Source organism: Aquarana catesbeiana, linkage group LG08 (assembly GCF_042186555.1).
Source record: "Aquarana catesbeiana isolate 2022-GZ linkage group LG08, ASM4218655v1, whole genome shotgun sequence".
Classification (NCBI taxonomy): Eukaryota; Metazoa; Chordata; class Amphibia; order Anura; family Ranidae; genus Aquarana; species Aquarana catesbeiana.
Window position 1 is genome coordinate 78,795,873 of NC_133331.1, and position 21,888 is coordinate 78,817,760.

General features: G+C 40.8%; 1 protein-coding gene across 3 annotated transcripts in view; it reads left to right on the top strand.

The window, feature by feature from the left end:
• Positions 1-10,380, top strand: part of MYOF (myoferlin) — a gene marked incomplete in the record, with an annotated part of 231,955 nt that extends 221,575 nt beyond the window's left edge. For all 3 annotated transcript variants that reach the window (XM_073596030.1, XM_073596031.1, XM_073596032.1), the window contains 4 exon segments: positions 4,031-4,206; positions 8,843-8,952; positions 9,259-9,406; positions 9,874-10,380. In XM_073596030.1, coding sequence (XP_073452131.1) covers positions 4,031-4,206; positions 8,843-8,952; positions 9,259-9,406; positions 9,874-9,912 — 473 coding nt within the window.
• Between the last annotated feature and the right edge of the window lie 11,508 nt (positions 10,381-21,888).

The window sequence follows — 21,888 nt, forward strand, 5'->3', positions numbered from 1 at the left end:
GTCCCCACTGTGTGTGTGTGTGTGTGTGTGTTTATATATATATATATATATATATATATATATATATATATATATATATATATATATATATATATATTTAATCTCTCTCTATATATAGATCGAGAGATGTATATATATTATATCTCTCTATCCTCCTGTTTTTATCCATTTACCCACTAGAGATCCGCGCTACAGCCGAATGACGGCTACAGCGCGGACCTGCTTTGCCGGGACTACGTCCATTGATGTCGACCCGTGCACGTGCGGCCTGCGCGCTCTGTGATCAGCGAGTCTATGAGACTTGCCTGATCACAGATTGGAGTAAGGGGTCGATCAGCTGTCAGCCAATGACAGCTGATCATGTGACATCAACAGAGCCAGTAATCGGCTATTTTTTCTCCTCGCGCTGACAGCGTGAGGAGGAAAAATAAGACGATCACCAGCGGCCGTGAGAGGGACATCAGTCCCGATCACGGCGAGCGCCACCAGATCCTCAGTGCCCACCTGTGCCCTCTGCTAGTGCCACCTAGCAATAGGCAGCAGTGCCACCTACCAGTGCCCACAGTGCCACCTATCAGTGCCCACAATCAGTACCTCAACAACAGTGCTGCACATCAGTGTCACCTACCAGTGCCCATCAGTGCCACCCATCCATGCCACCCATCAGGGCCCATCAGTGGCTATCAGTGCCGCCTTATCTGTGCCTATCAGTGCCCACCAGTGCCGCCTCATCAGCGCATATCAATGAAGGAGAAAAATTATCTGTTGGCAAAATTTTATAACAAACTATGAAACATGATTATTTTTTTTTTAAATTATCCATCTTTTTTTGTTTGTTTAACAAAAAATATAATCCCAGCTGTGATTAAATACCACCAAAAGAAAGCTCTATTTGTGGGGAAAAAAATGATAAAAATTTCATTTGGGTACAGTGTTTTATGACTGCGCAATTGTCATTCAAAGTGCATCAGTGCTGAAAGCTGAAAATTGGTCTGGGCAGGAGGGGAGTTTAAGTGCCCAGAAAGCAAGTGGTTAAAGACCCTACAAGTACATAAAAATACCTGACATTTACTTAAGAACGTACAGTGTTTTTGTGGACTAAATGGTGTTGGCCCTTCAAGTTATTGCTAAGCTATTCAACCAAGCCCATCTCAGATTTCTTCAACAAAAATGATAATCATTCTGTAGTTCAAGTTAAGAACTCGGAAGGCTTGTAGTAATACAAGAAGTGTGTGTGTTTATGACTAGATCAGTTTTTTTTTTCCACTTTTCAAACAGAACAAAATGTTTTCAATTGCAAGTTCAGTAGCGGAGCAAAAGGGAGCAAATAAGATCTGTTAACTGTTAGGGATGCACTGTAGGCATCCAACCCAATGTAGTTCTCTAATTCAACCACAAAAATAATTTGCAAAAGATGTAATTGCTTGAGTCATAAGGAAAACATGGAAGCCATTATGGGTTGCTAAGAGTTGGATATAGTTTGGAGAGTATCTGATCGACCATCAGTTTTTTCCAGACATCTGGCCTTGTGTGTCCAGCAAAAGAAGCTGGTTGAGTGAGAATTGGGTGGAGGACTTGATGTGAATACAAAAAGTGGAACATGTATATTCCACCTATCCAATTATAATCTCATAACTTCGGATAATTTTGCAGATTGCAGAGGTTAGCCACAATAAAACATACTTAGAAAAAAATCTTGCGAGCCACAATGTTCCTATGCTTAATAAACCAGCAGCAACAAGTAGTTATATACCACAGGTATATCAAAGAAGAATAACCAGCGGCAAACGCAGTTCACGTACTCATAACCGTGCACAAACCATAATATAAAAGAAATTGCGTTGCGCTTGATTAAATGTCATACAGAGAAATATCCTAAAAAAATCTCACTATTCACATCCATTATGCATAACTGTGCTAAAAAATAGTAATTTAAAAATAACTAAAAAATAACCAAATACTCCTGTGAAAAAATGGTATCACTCCTGTGCAATGTGCATATGTATAAACCTGTAGACAATCAATAAAAAGTGCATATAGTGCCAAATATATATATACAATTGTGCATCAAAATATATATTAAAGGTGACTGCAAACATAAAAAAGCATGCAATACTTCATATATCGTGCAGCATGCAAAACATCAAAGAAACGCAAACTGCGTTTTAATGGCCTTGATACAAAGTTCTTATATAAGTGTCCCAAAAATGCAACTAAAAAGTGTTTCCGTGTCCATAAATCTCCATAGATGTCCAGGTAATCCAATGTGCCGAATTCCAGTGCTTACAAAATAATTTTGTGCCACAGTGCCCCCCCACAGTGGTTGCGCTCACCTTAGAGCGTGTGACACAGCTTTTACCTTGTGTCAAAACACGCTATGCAGCCACCCCCTGGGCTATGTGCGAACGCTAAATCGATCTCCACTCTGGGTCAGTTAGGCTCCATAGACATTAATCATAAAAACAAGAAGAGACTATATAGTGTAATTCCACTTTAAAACGTTTATTCCAACGAGACAACTTTCCCACAAAGGGGTACTCACATATCATGGGTGCTGTTGTACACCAAACAATAAAAAAGCTCCAAAGGGTATATAGTGTGGTCTGCTGCGGGGTATGTGCTTCTCCCGGCTCAGCTGTTCGCTATGAATAGAAATAAAATATTCCCTGGTATATGGTTTTAAGATAAAAATATTTTTTAATATAAATTTTTTTAACATATATTCAATAAACATACGATTTTAATGGGTTAAGATTATGACATTTCGAAGTGACCACCTATTATATATGTATTTTTTTGTATCTATTTGCATTATTGGGATGCTGTGCGGTATGCTGCTTTCCCAAGCTCCGTCCTGGATTGAGTTAGGTTAAAATCCTATTTGAGGTGGATGGTCTATTAGATACCATGTCCTTCGTTTGAGCTGTTTCTAGCGTCACATATTAGATAGAGTAATGTAGCCTGCTGACTAGTAGTCTGAGATCTTAGGGAAAATGGCCGCCGGGAGAGTATTTAAGAGATAGAGCGCCTGTCCAATTATATCCCCCTGATGAAGACACGTGACTCCCTGTGTCGAACACGCGTAGGGGAGGGGCCAGGACGGAGCGAGCAGCGTACAGCGGAATAGCGAACAGCTGAGCCGGGAGAAGCACATACCCCGCAGCAGACCACACTATATACCCTTTGGAGCTTTTTTATTGTTTGGTGTACAACAGCACCCATGATATGTGAGTACCCCTTTGTGGGAAAGTTGTCTCGTTGGAATAAACGTTTTTAAAGTGGAATTACACTATATAGTCTCTTCTTGTTTTTATGATTAATGTCTATGGAGCCTAACTGACCCAGAGTGGAGATCGATTTAGCGTTCGCACATAGCCCAGGGGGTGGCTACATAGCGTGTTTTGACACAAGGTAAAAGCTGTGTCACACGCTCTAAGGTGAGCGCAACCACTGTGGGGGGGCACTGTGGCACAAAATTATTTTGTAAGCACTGGAATTCGGCACATTGGATTACCTGGACATCTATGGAGATTTATGGACACGGAAACACTTTTTAGTTGCATTTTTGGGACACTTATATAAGAACTTTGTATCAAGGCCATTTAAACGCAGTTTGCGTTTCTTTGATGTTTTGCATGCTGCACGATATATGAAGTATTGCATGCTTTTTTATGTTTGCAGTCACCTTTAATATATATTTTGATGCACAATTGTATATATATATTTGGCACTATATGCACTTTTTATTGATTGTCTACAGGTTTATACATATGCACATTGCACAGGAGTGATACCATTTTTTCACTGGAGTATTTGGTTATTTTTTAGTTATTTTTAAATTACTATTTTTTAGCACAGTTATGCATAATGGATGTGAATAGTGAGATTTTTTTAGGATATTTCTCTGTATGACATTTAATCAAGCGCAACGCAATTTCTTTTATAATAAAACATACTTGCCAGTTAGAACTCACAGTTCAGTGGACAATAAAATTCTATTTACATGGTGCCTTTTTCTTTTCTTCTGTAGGTTTTGTTGAACTGGATTTACACCGGGCCTTAATCCCAACAAAAACCGCAGAAAAATGCAATTTAGAAATGGTTGATCTTGCCAAACATTCCAAAGTGGCTTCTTTGTTTGAACAGAAGTCCATGAAAGGCTGGTGGCCGTGTTATGCTGAGAAGGATGGAAATCGTATTTTGGCGGTAAGTATACTCATGGATTCTATTAGCAGTAAAACTACAGTATAAGAGATTACTCTAATTTTTACAAAAGGGCTTGTGGCGATGGGCTTTTGTTTGCTTCAAGCAGATTTTGCATTTCCGTAGAAGTCTATGGGAATGCAAAACCGGCTTCAGTCAGGTCAAGTGCATCTGTTAAGAAATTCTGGGTGATCTCAGAAGCATCTCAAACCCATTCCATTCATACAGGGCCTAATCCATATGTTTTTTTTTTTCTTTTCACTTGTCTTGTCTGTATTTAACTATATAGACTCATACATATGGCCAGTTTTGCAGAATTCCTGCTTTCAGGGCATATGTCTCTGAATTCAGCAGTAAATGTGTATACTGCTCGCAATAATGCACAACCACCTCGTATTTCAGAATGTCATTGATTTTGACAGGCTGCTGCAATGAGCTGTAGTATGCCCCTGTTCTTCCTTGCACTCAAAGCCAGTTTTTTTCACCATTTAAAGGGTACGTTAACCTTTAAAAAAATAAAAATGAATGCACATTTTTTTGCATTTATTAGACAAATTTTTTTTTATAATAGTCTGCACAACTGTGACATTACACCTCTGATATGGTCAGGCAGTTATACTGTGACAGTAAGCATGAGTGAACCACCACTGCGCTCAGTGCCGTGGTTGTTCATTGAGAACTACAAGCCGACAGCCGGAAAGGCTGTAGGACCTTGTAGTTTTCCCATTCACAGAACACTGAATGAATGAATGAAACTGCTGGGTGGGTGGAGCCCTGCACGGTCAAGTTTTTGTGTGACATCTAGCAGGGGGGAGAAGATCCCCTGATAGCTGTTGGAACGGGTGATCAGGGGGAAGGGGGCTGGTGCATCTGTAACATCTTACACCCCGACATGTTATAGGGTGTAACATATTACAAAAGGGGAATGTATCCTTTAAGCAAAATCACCTGTGTGTTTTGCACAGCTTTTTGTACTCGCACAACAGGTGATTATAGAACAAAGGAGTTTTGCTTTAAGCAGAATGTGACCCCTGATAGAGACCCAATTGGACTTCCCCCAGTGCATCAAAAGGCATGAAAGTATTCGTTTTTTCTCTTAGAAACTACATTCTGCGTAATGTGGAAAGACAGAATTTTTTTTTACATTTCTCTTTATTGGTTATGTATAAAGTAACAAGAAAACAAAGCTGTTCGCTGTGCAGGGCTCAATACAACACACACAAAAAAAAAAACGGTACAGCAATTAGGAGGTAAAAGCATGTCACAACTGTAGGTATCTAAAGAGGTAAGGATTAGGTAGATTAAACTTGTGTTTGAGGTCTGCAAAGGACAATAGTTCACCCCTCTAGTAAATGTTTTAATCCCTTTGGTTGCCCATATAATGGGAATCTGGAATAGTAAGGAATTGAAAGGAATCCACAACGGGGAGGCCAGCGAGGAGGAGTCAGAGGCAGGCTTCAGCATGGTTTGAATACAGTCCCATGCTCTGAGTGTCGCTCGCACATTATTAACATCAGTGGAAAATTGGCCTCCAAACCTCTATGTAAAAGAAGGCACAGGCTTTCATAAGAGCCCAACACCGCTGCCTCTAACACCATGGCGGAGTCCCCATCATACCCAAGAAGCCATCTATGTGCAAAAACCCCTTGTCCTACAAAAAAATATTTGTACTGGTCGAGGAGTGCTACAGCCTCCTTGCCCCCAAGGTTCCTGCAGGGCCCTAAGGCCAATTCTAGGAGGAGAAGGCTCCCATATGAATGAGCTGAAAAGGCCATGCACCCTACAAAAAAATAAATGTGGAACCCAAACAAGGGAATTGCGGAGAAAGTAAAGAAATATAGGAAGGACCTTCATTTTGAGGAGCTTGATGCGCCCTAACACTGACAATGGAAGGTACTTCCAGGCCTCAGTCTTCCTTTTAAGAAAGTCCAGTAGCAATTGGGGGGCCCTGAGATATGTGAACTGGGAGACCCACTGCAACTGCATTGTAGCGTCCACGGCGGCCTCTGTGCCAGGGTCTAATGGGAGTATGGTAGGTTTGTCCCAATTCACTCGCAGGCCCGAGAAAACCACGAATGTATCCAAAATATGGAAAACCGCACAGAGGGACGGACCTGGATCTTTCAAAAACAAGTCCTCTGCATAAAGCACTAGGCATTCTCTAATGAAGCCAACTTCTAATGCACCCACTTCAGGGGAGGAGCGTAGCGCCACTGCCAAAGGCTCATTCATCAGGGTGAACTAGAATGGGGACAGCGGACACCCCTGGAGTGTACCTCAGCCAATAGTGAAAAAGTGGGATATTGAGGACCCTATTTTCAATGCCATCCGGGTGTTTTCTGTACAGTAGTGAGACCTATTTGTGGTAGTGTGGCCCAAAACCCATACTCTCTAACACTTTCCCTTGTACCCCCAGTCAACAGAGTCAAAGGCTTTGGCCATATCTAGGGAGACCACCACCCTGGTCCCAGTCAGCTTATGGGAAATCTATAGATGTGTGAATAAACAGAGATGGTTATCAGTAGACTAGACTTCCCTGGCATGAAGCCAGTTTGGTCAATATCAACCAGGCAGGAAGGAGGAAAGACAGGATTTTTAATGCAGAAGAGACCTGCTTATCTGTAGCATGCTAGCCCCTGCACATGCATGGTTGTGATGACATCTCGGCTCAGGATTCAATACCCAGAAGGTGCAAGGCTGAAGAGGTCGGCAGCCAGCAGGGAGCTCTGGGACATTGAGGCACTGGAGAAAAGGTGAGCATAGCTCTGCTTTGTCATCCTAGCACACCTAGGCACAGCGCTGAAGTGTATTGTGAGCTGGGCATTCGCAACTCAGTGTACATTCTAAGGAAGACTGGGAGCAAGCAGGTAGGTTTATTTTATTGCAGAAGAGACATTGCATGTTTATTATGCAATAAACCATTTGCCTGCTTACAATTTTTAAAATAGGACTTTAGCTCCAAGTTGAGTACAAAATTTGTGTTCTGCTGCTGAGGGATGTGTGAGAGTTAAAGAATCTTTGTTATGCTGCAACAGTCAGTATATATACATGATTCTGCACTTCCAGGTTTTGGTAGCAAGTACGCCGCTGGCGGCTCCCCCCCTATGTGATTTTAAACAGCGGGAGCCAATCATCAGGGCCCGCGGACCCGATCGTTTTGTACTCTGACAGACGTAAACAAAGCTGACTGTCATTCCGTGAGTACAGAAGACATGGATCGGTGTTCCTGTGAAGCAGGAATACCGATCCATGTCTTCAAGTACTAGAAGCACCCCCCCCCCCCCCCCCGTTAGTAAACACTCCATAGGCACACATTTAACCCTTTGGCAGAAAAGGAGTCATCATGGGCAATCAGTGTCATTAGTACAGTGACAGTGCATATTTTTAGCAATAATGTCACTGGTCCTCAAAAAAGTGTTGGTGTTTGATTTGTCTGCCGCAATATTGCAGTCCCGCTATAAGTCATTGATCGCCGCTATTACTAGTAAAAAAATAAACAAAAATATACCATAGTTTGTAGACGCTATAATTGTGCAAACCGATCAATATACGCTTATTATACGGAATGACGTCATATGTTGCCCAGTCAGGATAACTGAACCACCGCCCGGCCGTCATTTTGCTGTAGGCCGGGCGGGAAGTGGTTAAAGTCCCATAGTACTTTCATTAGGGGGTACTCTTTATGTATGATTCCTTATGCCGGGATGTTGGCAACCTTTGGGCCAATTGTATTTGGGTACAGTGTTGCACGTCCGCAATTGTCAGTTAAAGCAATGCAGTGCTGTATCGCAAAAAAAATGGCCTGATCAGGAAGGGGGGGGGGTAAATCTTCCAGGGCTGAAGTGGTTGAAGTAGAAAGTCCCTTCAATGTATTGGCAGAGCCTACTCAACCACCACATACCTTATACTGTATAGCAGCTGAGACATTATACGCACAATGACTTCATGCATCTGCATGGTACAGAACTTTGATTCAGAGGCTGAAAAACTGAATTTTTCAGGTGATGGATATTGTTTTAGATGGTAAAGGCAGTAATATAATAATGGTTAGTACATAGACCATACCACAACAGCTTCACTTCTTATAAAAAGCCTGAAGGATAGGCTTGGTGCCAAAGATTATTTTCTTTGAGAGTGTCTCAGATGTTGCGTAAAGCGATGTTTTCTTTGGATCTAAGATCTTGGTCAATTCATCATGACGTTGTGTGTGGACAGCTTATGTGTTCCATCTGCCCTTAATTGCAAGCAATTTTAATACAGTCTATTACGTTTTGTTTTTGCAAGATTTTCTTCATTAGAAGTTGTGCTAAGTAAAAATGAAAAGAACAACTCTGGAAGAAGCCCTTACCTTCTAACAAACTCCCGTTTCTTTTTTTTTTGGTGGTTGCCCATTCAGGACAATGCAACTGTGCTGCTGTTTACAAGATTTCACCACTCTTAATTGAGGGCAGCAGTTTAAGCCACTTGAGGTGTCATTAGTATTGTTGTCATTTTATCCGCCCTACTTGCTTTCACACACTGACTGAACAGTGAGAGATTTTCTTTTCTGCTCTAGACCCAGAATGCATTATTATTTTCCTAAACAAGCAGAACACGGTGTTTAGTGAGATGTCATGAACCTGTTTTCTTTTGCCAAAAGGGAAAACTTGAGCTGACTCTGGAAATCCTGAATGAGAAAGAGGCAGAAGAAAGGCCAGCTGGCAAGGGCCGTGATGAACCCAACATGAACCCAAAGTTAGATCCACCAAAGTAAGCCATTTTTCTTCTTAATCACTGGTATCGAAGTGCCCATATTAACCTGGAATCCTGTGCCAGCTCACACATGGCGGTCATTAGACTGCCCATTCTGATTCTCTCACCTTCCCGTCTTCTTGGACCGCTATCGTTTCTATTTCTCTTCTTCCCTTTTGCTAACTAGCTTTTTTTTTTTTTTTTTTTTTTTTTTTAAATCTCACACAGAGTTAATTATTAATTGAATCACATCATCTTCCTCGGCTTAAAGCACAAGTCTTTTCCTCTGCTGGTTTGATTAATATTGTTTCTTTCAAAATGCAGCCGACCAGAAACATCCTTCCTTTGGTTCACAAATCCTTGCAAGACAATGAAATTTATTGTGTGGCGCAGATTCAAATGGATCTTCATTGGCATCATCGTACTGCTGCTTGTTCTGCTCTTCATTGGAGTCTTCTTGTATTCATTGCCCGTAAGTGTTGTTTTTTTTTGTTTTTTTAAGATCTTTCAGATCAACCCCAGATTTGACCCCAGTTTTCTAATAACAGATTGGTTTTATTACCTCCATGTATTTTGTTTGTGTTTCGTTAGTTGGTTGTCGTAAATTATATATGATGTATCTGCATATTCCCTCAGCTTGCATATCGGATACATTTTCTACTGGTTTTATTTTGTTATAAATATTGGCCAATCTAAGAATTGGAAATAATTCTACTAATTTTATCATTCTTTCGTTGTAGTGGTAATAATTGGCAAGACATTTGTGCCAATGTTTGGCAAAAAACCCTATTTTTTCAGATTTCTTTTAGTCACACAAATTACCATTTAATGTTTTCCAAATTTTTTATTTTAAGTTTTCAGATTTCTACTGGTAGGGTATATTTTCAGTGTAATGTTTGTACATCTTAGTGATATTTCCATATATTTGTTTTTATCTAGGGTTACATTTCAATGAAGATTGTGAGACCAAATTCCTAAGATGCATCTTCTCCATTATAGTATTTTGGCTTAACGATGTTGGGCTGGATCCTGCAATATATTTCAAGTAGATCTAACCTTGTTCTCATTTCTGCTAAATGTAATGAATTGGAGAAATCTAAAACCAAGGTTCATGGGGTCATGACTCATGTAGTAAGTTGTTTGCCAAGAATAAGTACACCTCAGGTGATGGATATTTAATATGTTTACTAAATTTCTCCAGAAATATACATTCCTGTTTTAACTGAAAAGCTGACCCTTAGAAGTGTAAAAATTGGAGTTATTTTTTTCACCAAAGTAAATACTATTTTATAAATGTTAAAATGTGCAATAAAACCAATGTACGTGTATATGAGAACAAAACACAGAGCACCATTATATTCTTGTACTTTTTATATAGTAATCTTACAATTCTAGTAAAATATTGTAAACACTAAATAAATGTTGCCATGTCAAGTTTTCTATGCACGCCATTGTCTTCTTGAGATGTTCAGTAGCTTTGATTCTTCGGACCTTTGCAAGGAACAAGACATAAGGGACCTCTTATCAGTGTTTTGATTGTGGAGATAAGACCATTTCTTCAATCATTCACCTTTACTTGACTAGGGGAATGAAAGGGTGAAACCACAGGCCCAGACCCCCAGTGCAAGGTAAAGGAAGTAGCTTGCTATACCTTTCCCTTGAACATGCAGTGTATGCAAGATAAATAGAATTTAAAGGGTTAGCTCACCTTTTCTGAAAAAAATGAAAAGGTGAACTAATATTGACTGACACCTTTAACTTTGCATTGCAACATTAGTATAGGTCCTCTTTTTGGGCCATCAGCTCCAGCAGTTACTTGTACTGTGCATTATTGCTATAGTCACACTTTCACTGTTCACTGGAGGGAAGACAGTACACAGTTAAAATACAACGGGAGTCTGAATCAATACAAAGTAATGCTGCAAATGTGTCCTGGAGGTGGAAGCTGTACCAAACTGGTGAAAAAAGGGGTAACTGCCGTACATTTTTTGCCCGATTTACAAACTCATTGCATACACAGTGGTTAGCACTTCCGCCTAGCAGCACTAGGGTCATCGGTTAAAATCTGCACCATGGGACTACCTGCCTGGAGTTTGCATGTTCTCCCTGTGCCTGTGTGGATTTCCTTTAGTTACTCCGGTTTTCCTCCCGCACTCCAAAGACCTGCTGGTAGGTTAACTGTCTAAATTACCCCTAGTGTATGAATGTGAGTTAGGGACCTTAGACTGTAAGCTCCTTGAGGGCAGGGACTGACGTGAATATAAAATAACGATATAAAAGCACTGCGTAAATTGACGGTGCTATACAAGTACCTGTAATAAATAGGACATTTCCCTAATGAATCACATGAGTATTATTTATCTAACAAAATCACAGCAATTAGATAACGTCATAACACTGCTCTCAAATAAAATATTCAAAATCAAAACCTGTACTTCTTCAAGTTTTGATGGAAGAATAGTACCACATGTATGTGGATCTACACTATATTATTAGGTCACCTGCTTTTACACACACATGACCTTTAATGCCATCCCAGTCTTAGTCCGTAGGGTTCAATATTGAGTTGGCCCACCCTTTGCAGCTATAAGAGCTTCAACTCTTCTGGGAAGGCTGTCCACAAGGTTTAGTGTTTGACCATTCTTCCCGAGGCGCATTTGTGAGCTCAGGCACTAATGTGGCCTGGCTCGCAGTCTCCAACATAAATATATCCCAAAGGTGTTCTATCTGGTTGAGGTCAGGACGCAGTCCTGTTGGAACAGGAAGGAGCCATCCCCAAACTGTTCCCACAAAGTTAGGAGAATTAAGTTGTCCAAAATGTCTTGTTATGCTGACACCTTAAGAGTTCCCTTCACTGGAACTAAAGGACCAAGCCCAACCCCCTCCACCAAATGATTTTATCCAGTGCACAAATTAAGGTCCATAAAGACATGGATGAGCAAGCTTGGGGTAGAAGGACTTGACTGGCTGGCACAGAGTCCTGACCTCAACCTGATAGAACACTTTTGGGGTGAATTAGAGTAGAGACTGAGATCCAGGCCTTCTATCCACATCAGTACCTGACCTCACAAATGCGCTTCTAGATTTTTTCCCAAAAATTACACACTGTCCCTTTTAAATTCAAGGCCCTGGAACAAAGAGCCTCTGCTAAAAAAAAAAGCCATTTTTATGTACTCCATTATAATGCTGGACAATGAGCATTGTCTGTCTGTATTCCAAGCTGGTAATTTACATTGTTCATTGTCTGACCACAAGTTTCCAAACTACTCTCTTAGATAGATTAATACTCGACTAAAGCCTGGTATGCACTGATTTTTTTTTATTTTGTTCAACCCATTGGCGGAGATCACTGATTGAGAGTCAGTCGGCTGCTGGTTTTCCAGCATGCTTGTCCAACAGAAGGCAGCAAAATGTCCAGCTTCTTTTGGACAGGATGGCATACACACAGGCAGAATGTCGGCTGTTTGTTTCTTTTTTGTTTTTTTTCTTGAACCAGCCCATGTCTCCCGGCATTCGGCCTGTGTGTACCGAGCTTAAAGCCGAGTTCACACTGTCTAAAAAATCGGCCAGTTCAGCGGGGTCCGACCGACTTTCTGTCAATCTGTCCAACAGAAGACGTTCTAATGAGCCAGCATCCTATCAGCACTCACAGCCAATAGCTGCAAGCTCGGATCCATTTATTCTGGTGGTGGGGAATGCCCCTGTCAGAATACAATAGAGCAGGAGGGGAGATTGAAGCACCAATATTGCTGGGTTAAATGAAAAAAATACATGCAGGGTTTACCTAACTGTACAACTTTCCCTGGGCACCTGCAACATATCATAATATGAAACTGTACTTCAGAATCCACATATTCCAAAAAGAATAAGCTATTTTTTGCACAGTCAAGCTTGGTATAACTGCATCATTTTGGTCAGTTGTCATATGTATTAGATAATTAGTGCAGCACTAATCATAAATACATTGATGTGCACAAATGGTAATATGAGATAAATCATGAAAACAAAATCTAATACAAATCTGTATAGAAAAAATTTTATGTCATAGGTAAACTAAAAAAGTTCAAAATAAAGTGAATAAATTTGTCTATGATAATTGCGTGATCCGAATTGTAATCAGTCACCCAGAGAGGAAGAATCACCACCGTGAAGAAATCTGCCACCAAATGGAATATAAGGAGGCTTGCCAGTTCATATGGACCCAACTTGGCTTATACCAAATGGGTCAAAAAGGCAATTGTGTCTCAACACCTGGATATGGACGCTCCACTCCAAATGGACTGTGTTGCTAGGGCGACTGCCAAACCTCACCGAAACCAATGTAGCAATATGTGTTAGTATACAAGGCCTTTCAAAGGTGGAATTCTCTCATCAACACTCCATTTAGTACTTAAATCCAAGGAGAGAAGATAGAAGACTCAACATCGTGTAAAACCATAGATAGAAAATTTATTAGAAACATAGACCACTTACTTTTCAGTATACATCAAAGCATGAGATGGACGATTCATGGTAAACTAGGAAAAATGAACTGTAATGGCATAGACAGGACAGTGGGTCCATAATAATTGCCCATAATTTCCAAGCACAGTGTTCGCTGGGTGAATGTATACAGCGAACACAATTCTATGATGCCACCATCCTCCTTACTTTAGAAAAAAAAAAATCTTCACGACTACTATGACATGTCATCAATTTGTCTCCTCTGATTACAATCATTGCCCAGCATCAAGGGAATTATTATCTCTGGATAGTGTCAGTGGTGTACCACAAGCCAAAACAAAAACACAACTGCTTCATTTTATTTAAATGCACCCAAAAGTCTATGCAGTTGCTTTGTGCACATGTTAGGGTGCCATAATAAATAAATGGCAGCTTGTACGTGTTAACGTGCATGATGATGTGTGCGCAAAAGTATGAATCTGACCTCGCCATGTTCCATTCACCACTCCTGACACATAGGGGTATTTCACCTCCCTTTCTATCTTGATGACATCCTACCAGGGACACTGCATTAATAACCTCCAAAAAAATAAAAAACTGAAGCTGACTTTAAGGTTCATCTCCATACAATTTATAAAAATGTCTAGTTATGTATTTAATTAAAACTACCTAAATCTGTCTTTATAGCAACTTTCTGTAATCTCTGCCCTTTACATATTTATAATTTTTCCCCTATGTCAGTTGCTAACCCTTCACCAGCACCACCCCCAAATCCCATCAACACACACACACCACAGCATACAGAACCAAAACTAATATACCAAGACTTTATAACTGATAGCAAGATCATGATCACACTTGGAGAAGCTGTAGAGTACTGACACCAGGAACATTTCTCATTCATTGTCTATGGGTGCAAAGTGGGAATTCACTTTACCAAAAAAATGTACCACAAGGATGTTTTGATTTGCATGCTTTATGGTGTATTTTGGATTGCCAGTAGAAATGCATGGGCATACAATGCACATTATATAGTGTGCTACAGCATGGAGGAGAATGTCCTATGCATTAAGGTGCACTGAATTGTAAAAAATAAATAGCTTTTTAGACCCGGACCCGTTCTACCATGTAGTATGAACACCCTGCACACATTTGTGTTCAAGGAATGCACAATCCCATTCATTTTAAATGGTTGCTTGACATGCCACACCACACAAACATGCGTGTGCTGCAGCACCCTGAGTTGTGCTGTTAATGTGTTGATGGATGTACATGCGGGTGTAAAGCATAACATTTTTTTATAACAGGATAGAATAGCCAAACACAATCACTCCAAACACTGTGTTAAACTGGAGCTCAGAATCTCAAGTAGGGATGAGCCGAACACCCCCCCCCCCCCCCCGGTTCAGTTCGCAGCAGAACATGCGAACAGGCAAAAAATTGCGTGCAAACACCGTTAAAGCCTATGGGACGCGAACGTGCAAAATCAAAAGTGCTAATTTTAAAGGCTTATATGCAAGTTATTGGCAAAAAAAGTGTATGGGGACCCGGGTCCTGCCCCAGGGGACATGTATCAATGTAAAAAAAGTTTTACAGACGTTTTTTCCGGGAGCAGTGATTTTAATAATGATTAAAGAGAAATAATAAAAATGAAATATTTCTTTAAATATCGTGCCTGGGGGGTCTCCTTAGTATGTGCTACTTTACAGGCAGCTTTCCTATGTTTTCTAACAGTACCACAGCAAAATTACATTTCTAAAGGAAAAAATTTAATTCAAAACTGCTCGCGGCTGTAATGTATTGTCGGATCCCAGCAAAATAGAGAAGTCATTGAAAAAAAACGGCTTGGGTCCCCCCCCCCCAGTCCATTAAAAGGCCCTTTTGGGTCTGGTATGAATATTAAGGGGAACCCCGTGCCAAAAATAACAAAACAAAATGGCGTGGGGGGCCCCCAGGCACTATATACTCTGAACAGCAGTATATATACCATACGGCTTGCCCTATATACTCTGCAGAAAAATTGGGCCTTAGGTGTTGATGGTGCCAGAACACTGTAACCCCTCACAGTTACTCTTGTTGGGCACAGGAACAGGCCCTGCTGTGATATATTATATCAAAAATATATTAAAAATATTGCAATTTTGGCCAAGCTAGCATTTAGATGCTGAGCATGTGGATGGCTGGGACCGAATTTCTTTTTACAGTTCAGCAACTGGGGTATGGAAATTTGCCTGCTAAAATCAATTGGTGGTGTACTGCTAGCAGATTGGCTGCAAGTACATGGGACACCTATTGCTATACCTTCATTCCTCTCAGTGCAGGTTTTTAAGATGACTGGAGGTATAGTAGGGTTGGAGATCCCAGATGAGGAGCAAGGAGAAGTTAGCCTTTTTCTATGATGTGGGTCTTTCAAGTGCTGTTGCCAACGGACCGCAGGGCAGGTCATCATATGTCTGGTCAAGCATGTGGTGCCCAAGCGGCTGCTGTTCTGGCCACGCTTGATCCGCTTGATCAGACGTAGGTTTCAAACAGCAATGGTGCGATCTGCTGCACACATGTCGAAAAAGGCCCACACCAAGGAACTTTTAAAAGTCAGCGGGAAGTCAGCAGCGCCCTGCACCTGCAGAGCTCTGCGGTGTGATGCAATAGGGTGGTTGCCCTTAAGCTTCCCCCTAGAGGACATTCTGCCTCGTTGGAGTTGTGCCTCCTCCTCCTCTCGTCTCTCAGGCACCCAAGTACAGTCAGTGACCTCATCATCCACTCCCTCCTCATCACTGGAGCAATCTTGGCAGTATGCTGCAGCTGGGGGAACATGACTGCCAGTTTCTTGTCCTTCTGTGGCACCCCCTCTCTCTAGGCTCATGTTACTCGCTTCCTCTTTAGGCTCAGGTGCATGCTTTGGCCAATCATCATACAGCAATGCACAGCGATCTTGCAGTGCATTATGGGGCGTTTCAGGGCGCTTGAATTTCCCGCGAATGCCCCATGTGTTCGGTTCGTCTTAGAACAAACGAACACCCAATGCAGGCTCATCCCCAATCTCAAGAGTGTTTACTTTGTGAGATAAACGGCCAATATTTGTGGCGATGCCCCTCTAATAATGCCTTTGAAGGCAAAGGGGAACATTGGAGTCACTGAGCCTAAAAATAAATGACAGGAAAGCATAAAAGATTTCATGAAAACAAAAATGTGATCACGCTGAAAGGTACAATTCCACCTGCAAGCACACCAAGAGATATAAATAGTCAAACTAATGCTTAGAAGTGCTGCGCTTTAACTAAAAATCAAACAAAGGCTCTGCCCTACGCGTTTCCTCACAAATTACGTCTTCTGGGGCGGAGACTGTGTTCACGACATCTTCACAGAAGTGGCCCCGCCTCATTCCTGGGATCGACTTAATTTATTATATATAGTACTTTCATGGATATTTACAAGTGCTTTGAAGCTTTTAAAAAAATAGTATTGCTTTTATAGTTTTACACTATGTGGTTCTCCTGTTTGTTTTCTTTATAATATACCGAAAAAACAAAAGTTGACTGGAGGATTTGACCTGGAGTGGGAAATTCCTAGTGTCTCTGTGATGGAAGCCTGGTTGTATTTTGAGGCTATTTTTGACTTCTCTGTTTCGGAGGTTGAAATTGCTCTGGTTAGTATGTGTGATTTGCATGCGGTGGAGGATTACACCGGTGAAGTGTGAAACAAGTTAAAGAATTGCACTTATTTGAGATTAAATCACTGATCGCTATATGGTGGACTTTTTGCACTGGACTGTGTCTTGATATTTCATGAAGATGCATTGCTCACTCATTTATTTTTGATTTATTGCCTAAAGCGCAGCACCTACTTGTATTTAAAATGTTTCATGGCTTAGGTGGCAAAGAGCCACCCCTAGTGGCCATGGCACCTTGAGCTGAAATCCATGTTACCTAGGGTTAAAGCTAGCCCTGAACTGAAAAGCATTCTATAAAATATTTAGGGTAAAGCAGTTATGTATATTACATTTTCCTGAAATACAGCTTCTGTTGGTACCTTCTGCTTCTGGAATCAATGGTAGATTTTTAAGCCCTGCAGTTAACAGTCCTTTGACCTGTGAATGACGAGTGAATCTTCCATTGAAATGTAATTCGGACACATTGTCACTCTTTTTTATTGACAAAATTACACTCACAGGCGATTAGTCATTGATGTGTCCAAGTATTTACAGCATTGATTAAAACATATATTAGAGAACTGAAGGCAAAACAATATTTTAGTTTTATCCAAAACAGACTTGGCTATTGATTTCATGGGGTTGTGGCCTCAGTGATTTTATGCTAAAGAGCTTCTACTCATAAGGTGTAAACTGTGTGGGAATAAATAATCCTGAAAAAATACAGAATATAAAATACGGAATATAAAAAATAAACTTTAACGTAAAGACAGCACATAAATCAGTAAGTATTTCCTATGTTATATTTTTAATTCACACTTTATTAAACAGAAAGATTTTAACGACAAATTTCATAAGCAATCATAATCTATTTGGAATTACTAACAATATTGATGTATATGTTGCCTGCCAGCAGGTTTCCATGTATCTATGCCAGTTTTGCTGAACTTTCCCTGAATGAGTAACCCCTTTCAATGGCGTGAACAACAAATCTAGTCATTTGAAAGTGTGTGTGTGTAAAATATATATATATATTATATTTATATAATATATATATATATTATATTATATATATATATTACAGTATCTCACAAAAGTGAGTACACCCCTCACATTTTTGTAAATATATATTTTCATGTGACAACACTGAAGAAATTACACTGCTAAAAATGTAAAGTAGTGAGTGTACAGCTTGTATAACAGTGTGCATTTGCTGTCCCCTCAAAAAAACTCAACACACAGCCATTAATGGCAACAAAAGTGAGTACACCCCTAAGTGAAAATGTCCTAGTTGGGCCCAAGGTGTCAATATTTTGTGTGGCCACCATTATTTTCCAGCACTGCCTTAACCCTCTTTGTACTCCTCACCTGGTTGCCGCCACACATGCTTGACACCATCTGAACCAAATAGGTTTATTTTGGTCTCAGACCACAGGACATGGTTCCAGTAATCCATGTCCTTAGTCTGCTTGTCTTCAGCAAACTGCGGGCTTTCCTGTGCATCACCTTTAGAAGAGGCTTCCTTCTGGGCCGACAGCCATGCAGGCCAATTTGATGCAGTGTGCGGCGTATGGTCTGAACACTGATGCTGACCCCCCCACCCCTTCAACCTCTGCAGCAATCATACGTCTGTTTTCCAAAGGCAACCTCTGGATATGACGCTGAGCACGTGCACTTAACTTCTTTGGTCGACCATGGTGAGGCCTGTTCTGAGCAGAACCTGTCCTGTTAAACCACTGTATGGTCTTGGCCGCCATGTTGCAGCTCAGTTTCAGGGTCTTGGCAATCATCTTATAGCCTAGGCCATCTTCATGCAAAGTAACAATTATTTTTTTCAGATCTTCAGATGTTCTTTGCCATGAGGTGCCATGTTGAACTTCCAGTGACCAGTATGAGAGTGAGAGCAATAACACCAAATTTAACACCTTTGTTCCCCATTCACACCTGAGACCTTTTAACACTAACGAGTCACATGACACCGGGCAGGCTAATTGGTCTTTGTACTCCTCCCCTGGTTGCCGCCACACACGATTGACACCATCTGAACCAAATAAGTTTATCTTGGTCTCATTAGACCACAGGACATGGTTCCAGTACTCCATGTCCTTAGTCGGCTTGTCTTCAGCAAACTGCAGGTTTTCTTGTGCATCATCTTTAGAAGAGGATTCCTTCTGGGATGACAGCCATGCAGACCAATTTGATATAGTGTGTGGTATATGGTCTGAGCACTGACAGGCTGACCTCCCACCCCTTCAACCTCTGCAGCAATGCTGGCAGCACTCATACGTCTATTTCTCAAAGAGAATCTCTGGATATGATAGTGAGTACACGCACTCAACTTCTTTGGACGACCATGGCGAGGCCTGCTCTGAGTGGAGCCTGTCCTGTTAAACCGCTGTATGGTCTTGGCAATCTTCTTATGGCCTAGGCCATCTTTATGTAGAGCAACAATTCTTTTTTTCAAAACCTCAGAGTTCTTTGCCATGAGGTGCCATGTTGAACTTTCAGTGACCAGTATGAGAGAGTGAGAGTGATAACACCAAATTTAACACACCTGCTTCCCATTCACACCTGAGGCATTGTAACACTAAAGAGTCACATGACACTGGGGAGGGAAAGTGGCTAATGGGCCCATTTGGACATTTTCACTTAGGGGTGTACTCACTTTTGTTGCCAGCGGTTTAGACATTAATGGCTGTGTGTTGAATTTTTTTGAGGGGACAGCAAATTTACACTGTTATACAAGCTGTACACTCACTACTTTACATCGTAGCAAAGTGTCATTTCTTTAGTGTTGTCACATAAAAAAATATAATAAAATATTTACAAAAATGTGAGGGGTGTACTCACTTTTGTGAGATACTGTGTGTGTGTGTGTGTGTGTATATATATAATTATTATTTTACAGGTTTTATTTAGCGCCAACACTTTGCGCAGCGCTTTACAACATGAGGGCAGACATTACAGTTACATTACAATTTGGTACAAGAGGAATAAGAGGGCCCTGCTCGTTAGATGTACTGTATGTACAGTAGGGATCCAAAGTTTGGGCACCCCAGGTAAAAATGTGTATTAATGTGCATAACAAAGCCAAGAAAAGATGGAAAAAATCTCCAAATGGCATCAAATTACAGATTAGACTTTCTTATAATATGTCAAAAAAAAGTTAGATTTTATTTCCATCAATTACACTTTCAAAATCACAGAAAACAAAAAACTGGCGTCTGCAAAAGTTTGGGCACCCTGCAGAGTTAATATCTTGTACTGCCCCCTTTGGCAAGTATCACAGCTTGTAAACACTTTTTGTAGCCAGCCAAGAGTCTTTCAATTCTTGTTTGAGGTATCTTTGCCCATTCTTCCTTACAAAAGTCTTCCAGTTCTTTGAGATTTCTGGGCACTGCTCTTTTAAGGTCTATCCATAGATTTTCAATAATGTTGAGGTCAGGAGATTGTGAAGGCCATGGCAAAACCTTCAGTATACGCCTCTTGATGTAATCCCCCGTGGATTTTGAGGTGTGTTTAGGATCATTATCCATTTGTAGCAGCCATCCTCTCTTTAACTTCAGCTTTTTCACAGATGGCATCAAGTTACCATCCAAAATTTGCTGAAATTTTATTGAATCCATTTTTCCTTCTACTCGTGAAATGTTCCCTGTGCCACTGGCTGCAATACAACACCAAAGCATGATTGATCCACCCCCATGCTTAACAGTTGGACAGAGGTTCTTTTCATTAAATTCTGTGCCCTTTCTTCTCCAAACGTACCTTTGCTCATTCCGGCCAAAAAGTTCTATTTTAACCTCATCGGTCCACAGAACTTGTTTCCAAAATGCCTCAGGCTTGTCTATATGTTCATTTGCAAAGTTCAATCGCTGATTTTTGTGGTGAGGACGTAGAAGAGGTTTTCTTCTGATGACTCTTCCATGAAGACCATATTTGTACAAGTATCTCTTTATAGTGGAATAGTGTACCACAACTCCAGTGTCTGCCAGATCTTTCTGGAGGGATCGTGCAGTCAAACGTGGGGTTTGAATGGCTTTTCTCACAATCCTGCGAGCTGTTCTGTCTGATATTTTTCTTGGTCTTCCAGATCTTGCTTTAACTTCCACTGTTCCTGATGACTGCCATTTCTTAATTACATTCCGAACAGAGGATATTGACATCTGAAAAACGCTTTGCTATCTTCTTATAGCCTTCTCCAGCTTTGTGAGCGTCAACTATTTTCAGTTTCAGTTTTCTAGACAACTACTTAGAAGAACCCATGCTGCTGATTGTTGGGGCAAGGTCAGATGAGTCTGGCCATTTAAAACCTTTGAGATTGACATCACCTGGTCTTCCCAGACGATGATTGAGAACAATCCATGACACTGGCAGGTCTCAGTTTTGCAAAGGGGGCAGTGCATGCTATAAATTCTGCAGGGTGCCCAAACTTTTGCAGACGCCATTTTTTTGTTTTCGGTAATTTTGAAATTGTAAATGATGGAAATAAAATCTAACTTTTTTTTGACATATTATAAGAATGTCTAATCTGTAATTTGATGCCATTGGGAGATTTTTCCATCTTTCCTTGGCTTCGTTATGCACATTAATACAAATTTTTACCTGGGGTGCCCAAACTTTCGATCTCCACTGTATATATGCAGAGCTCAAAATTTCAAGTCCTGAGCTACTCTCCAGGCCTTAAGTTACTCACCACCAGTTGCTCTGCCCCTAAATGCCCTAGTAAATTATCATATCTTATTCAGATCATACATGGTTATGCCATGGTTGCAAAAGCCCCCCAGGTCTCTTACCTCTCACAAATGCCCGCCAGTTCTCTCATCTCTCACAAATGCCCCCCATTTCTCTCACCAAAGCCCCCC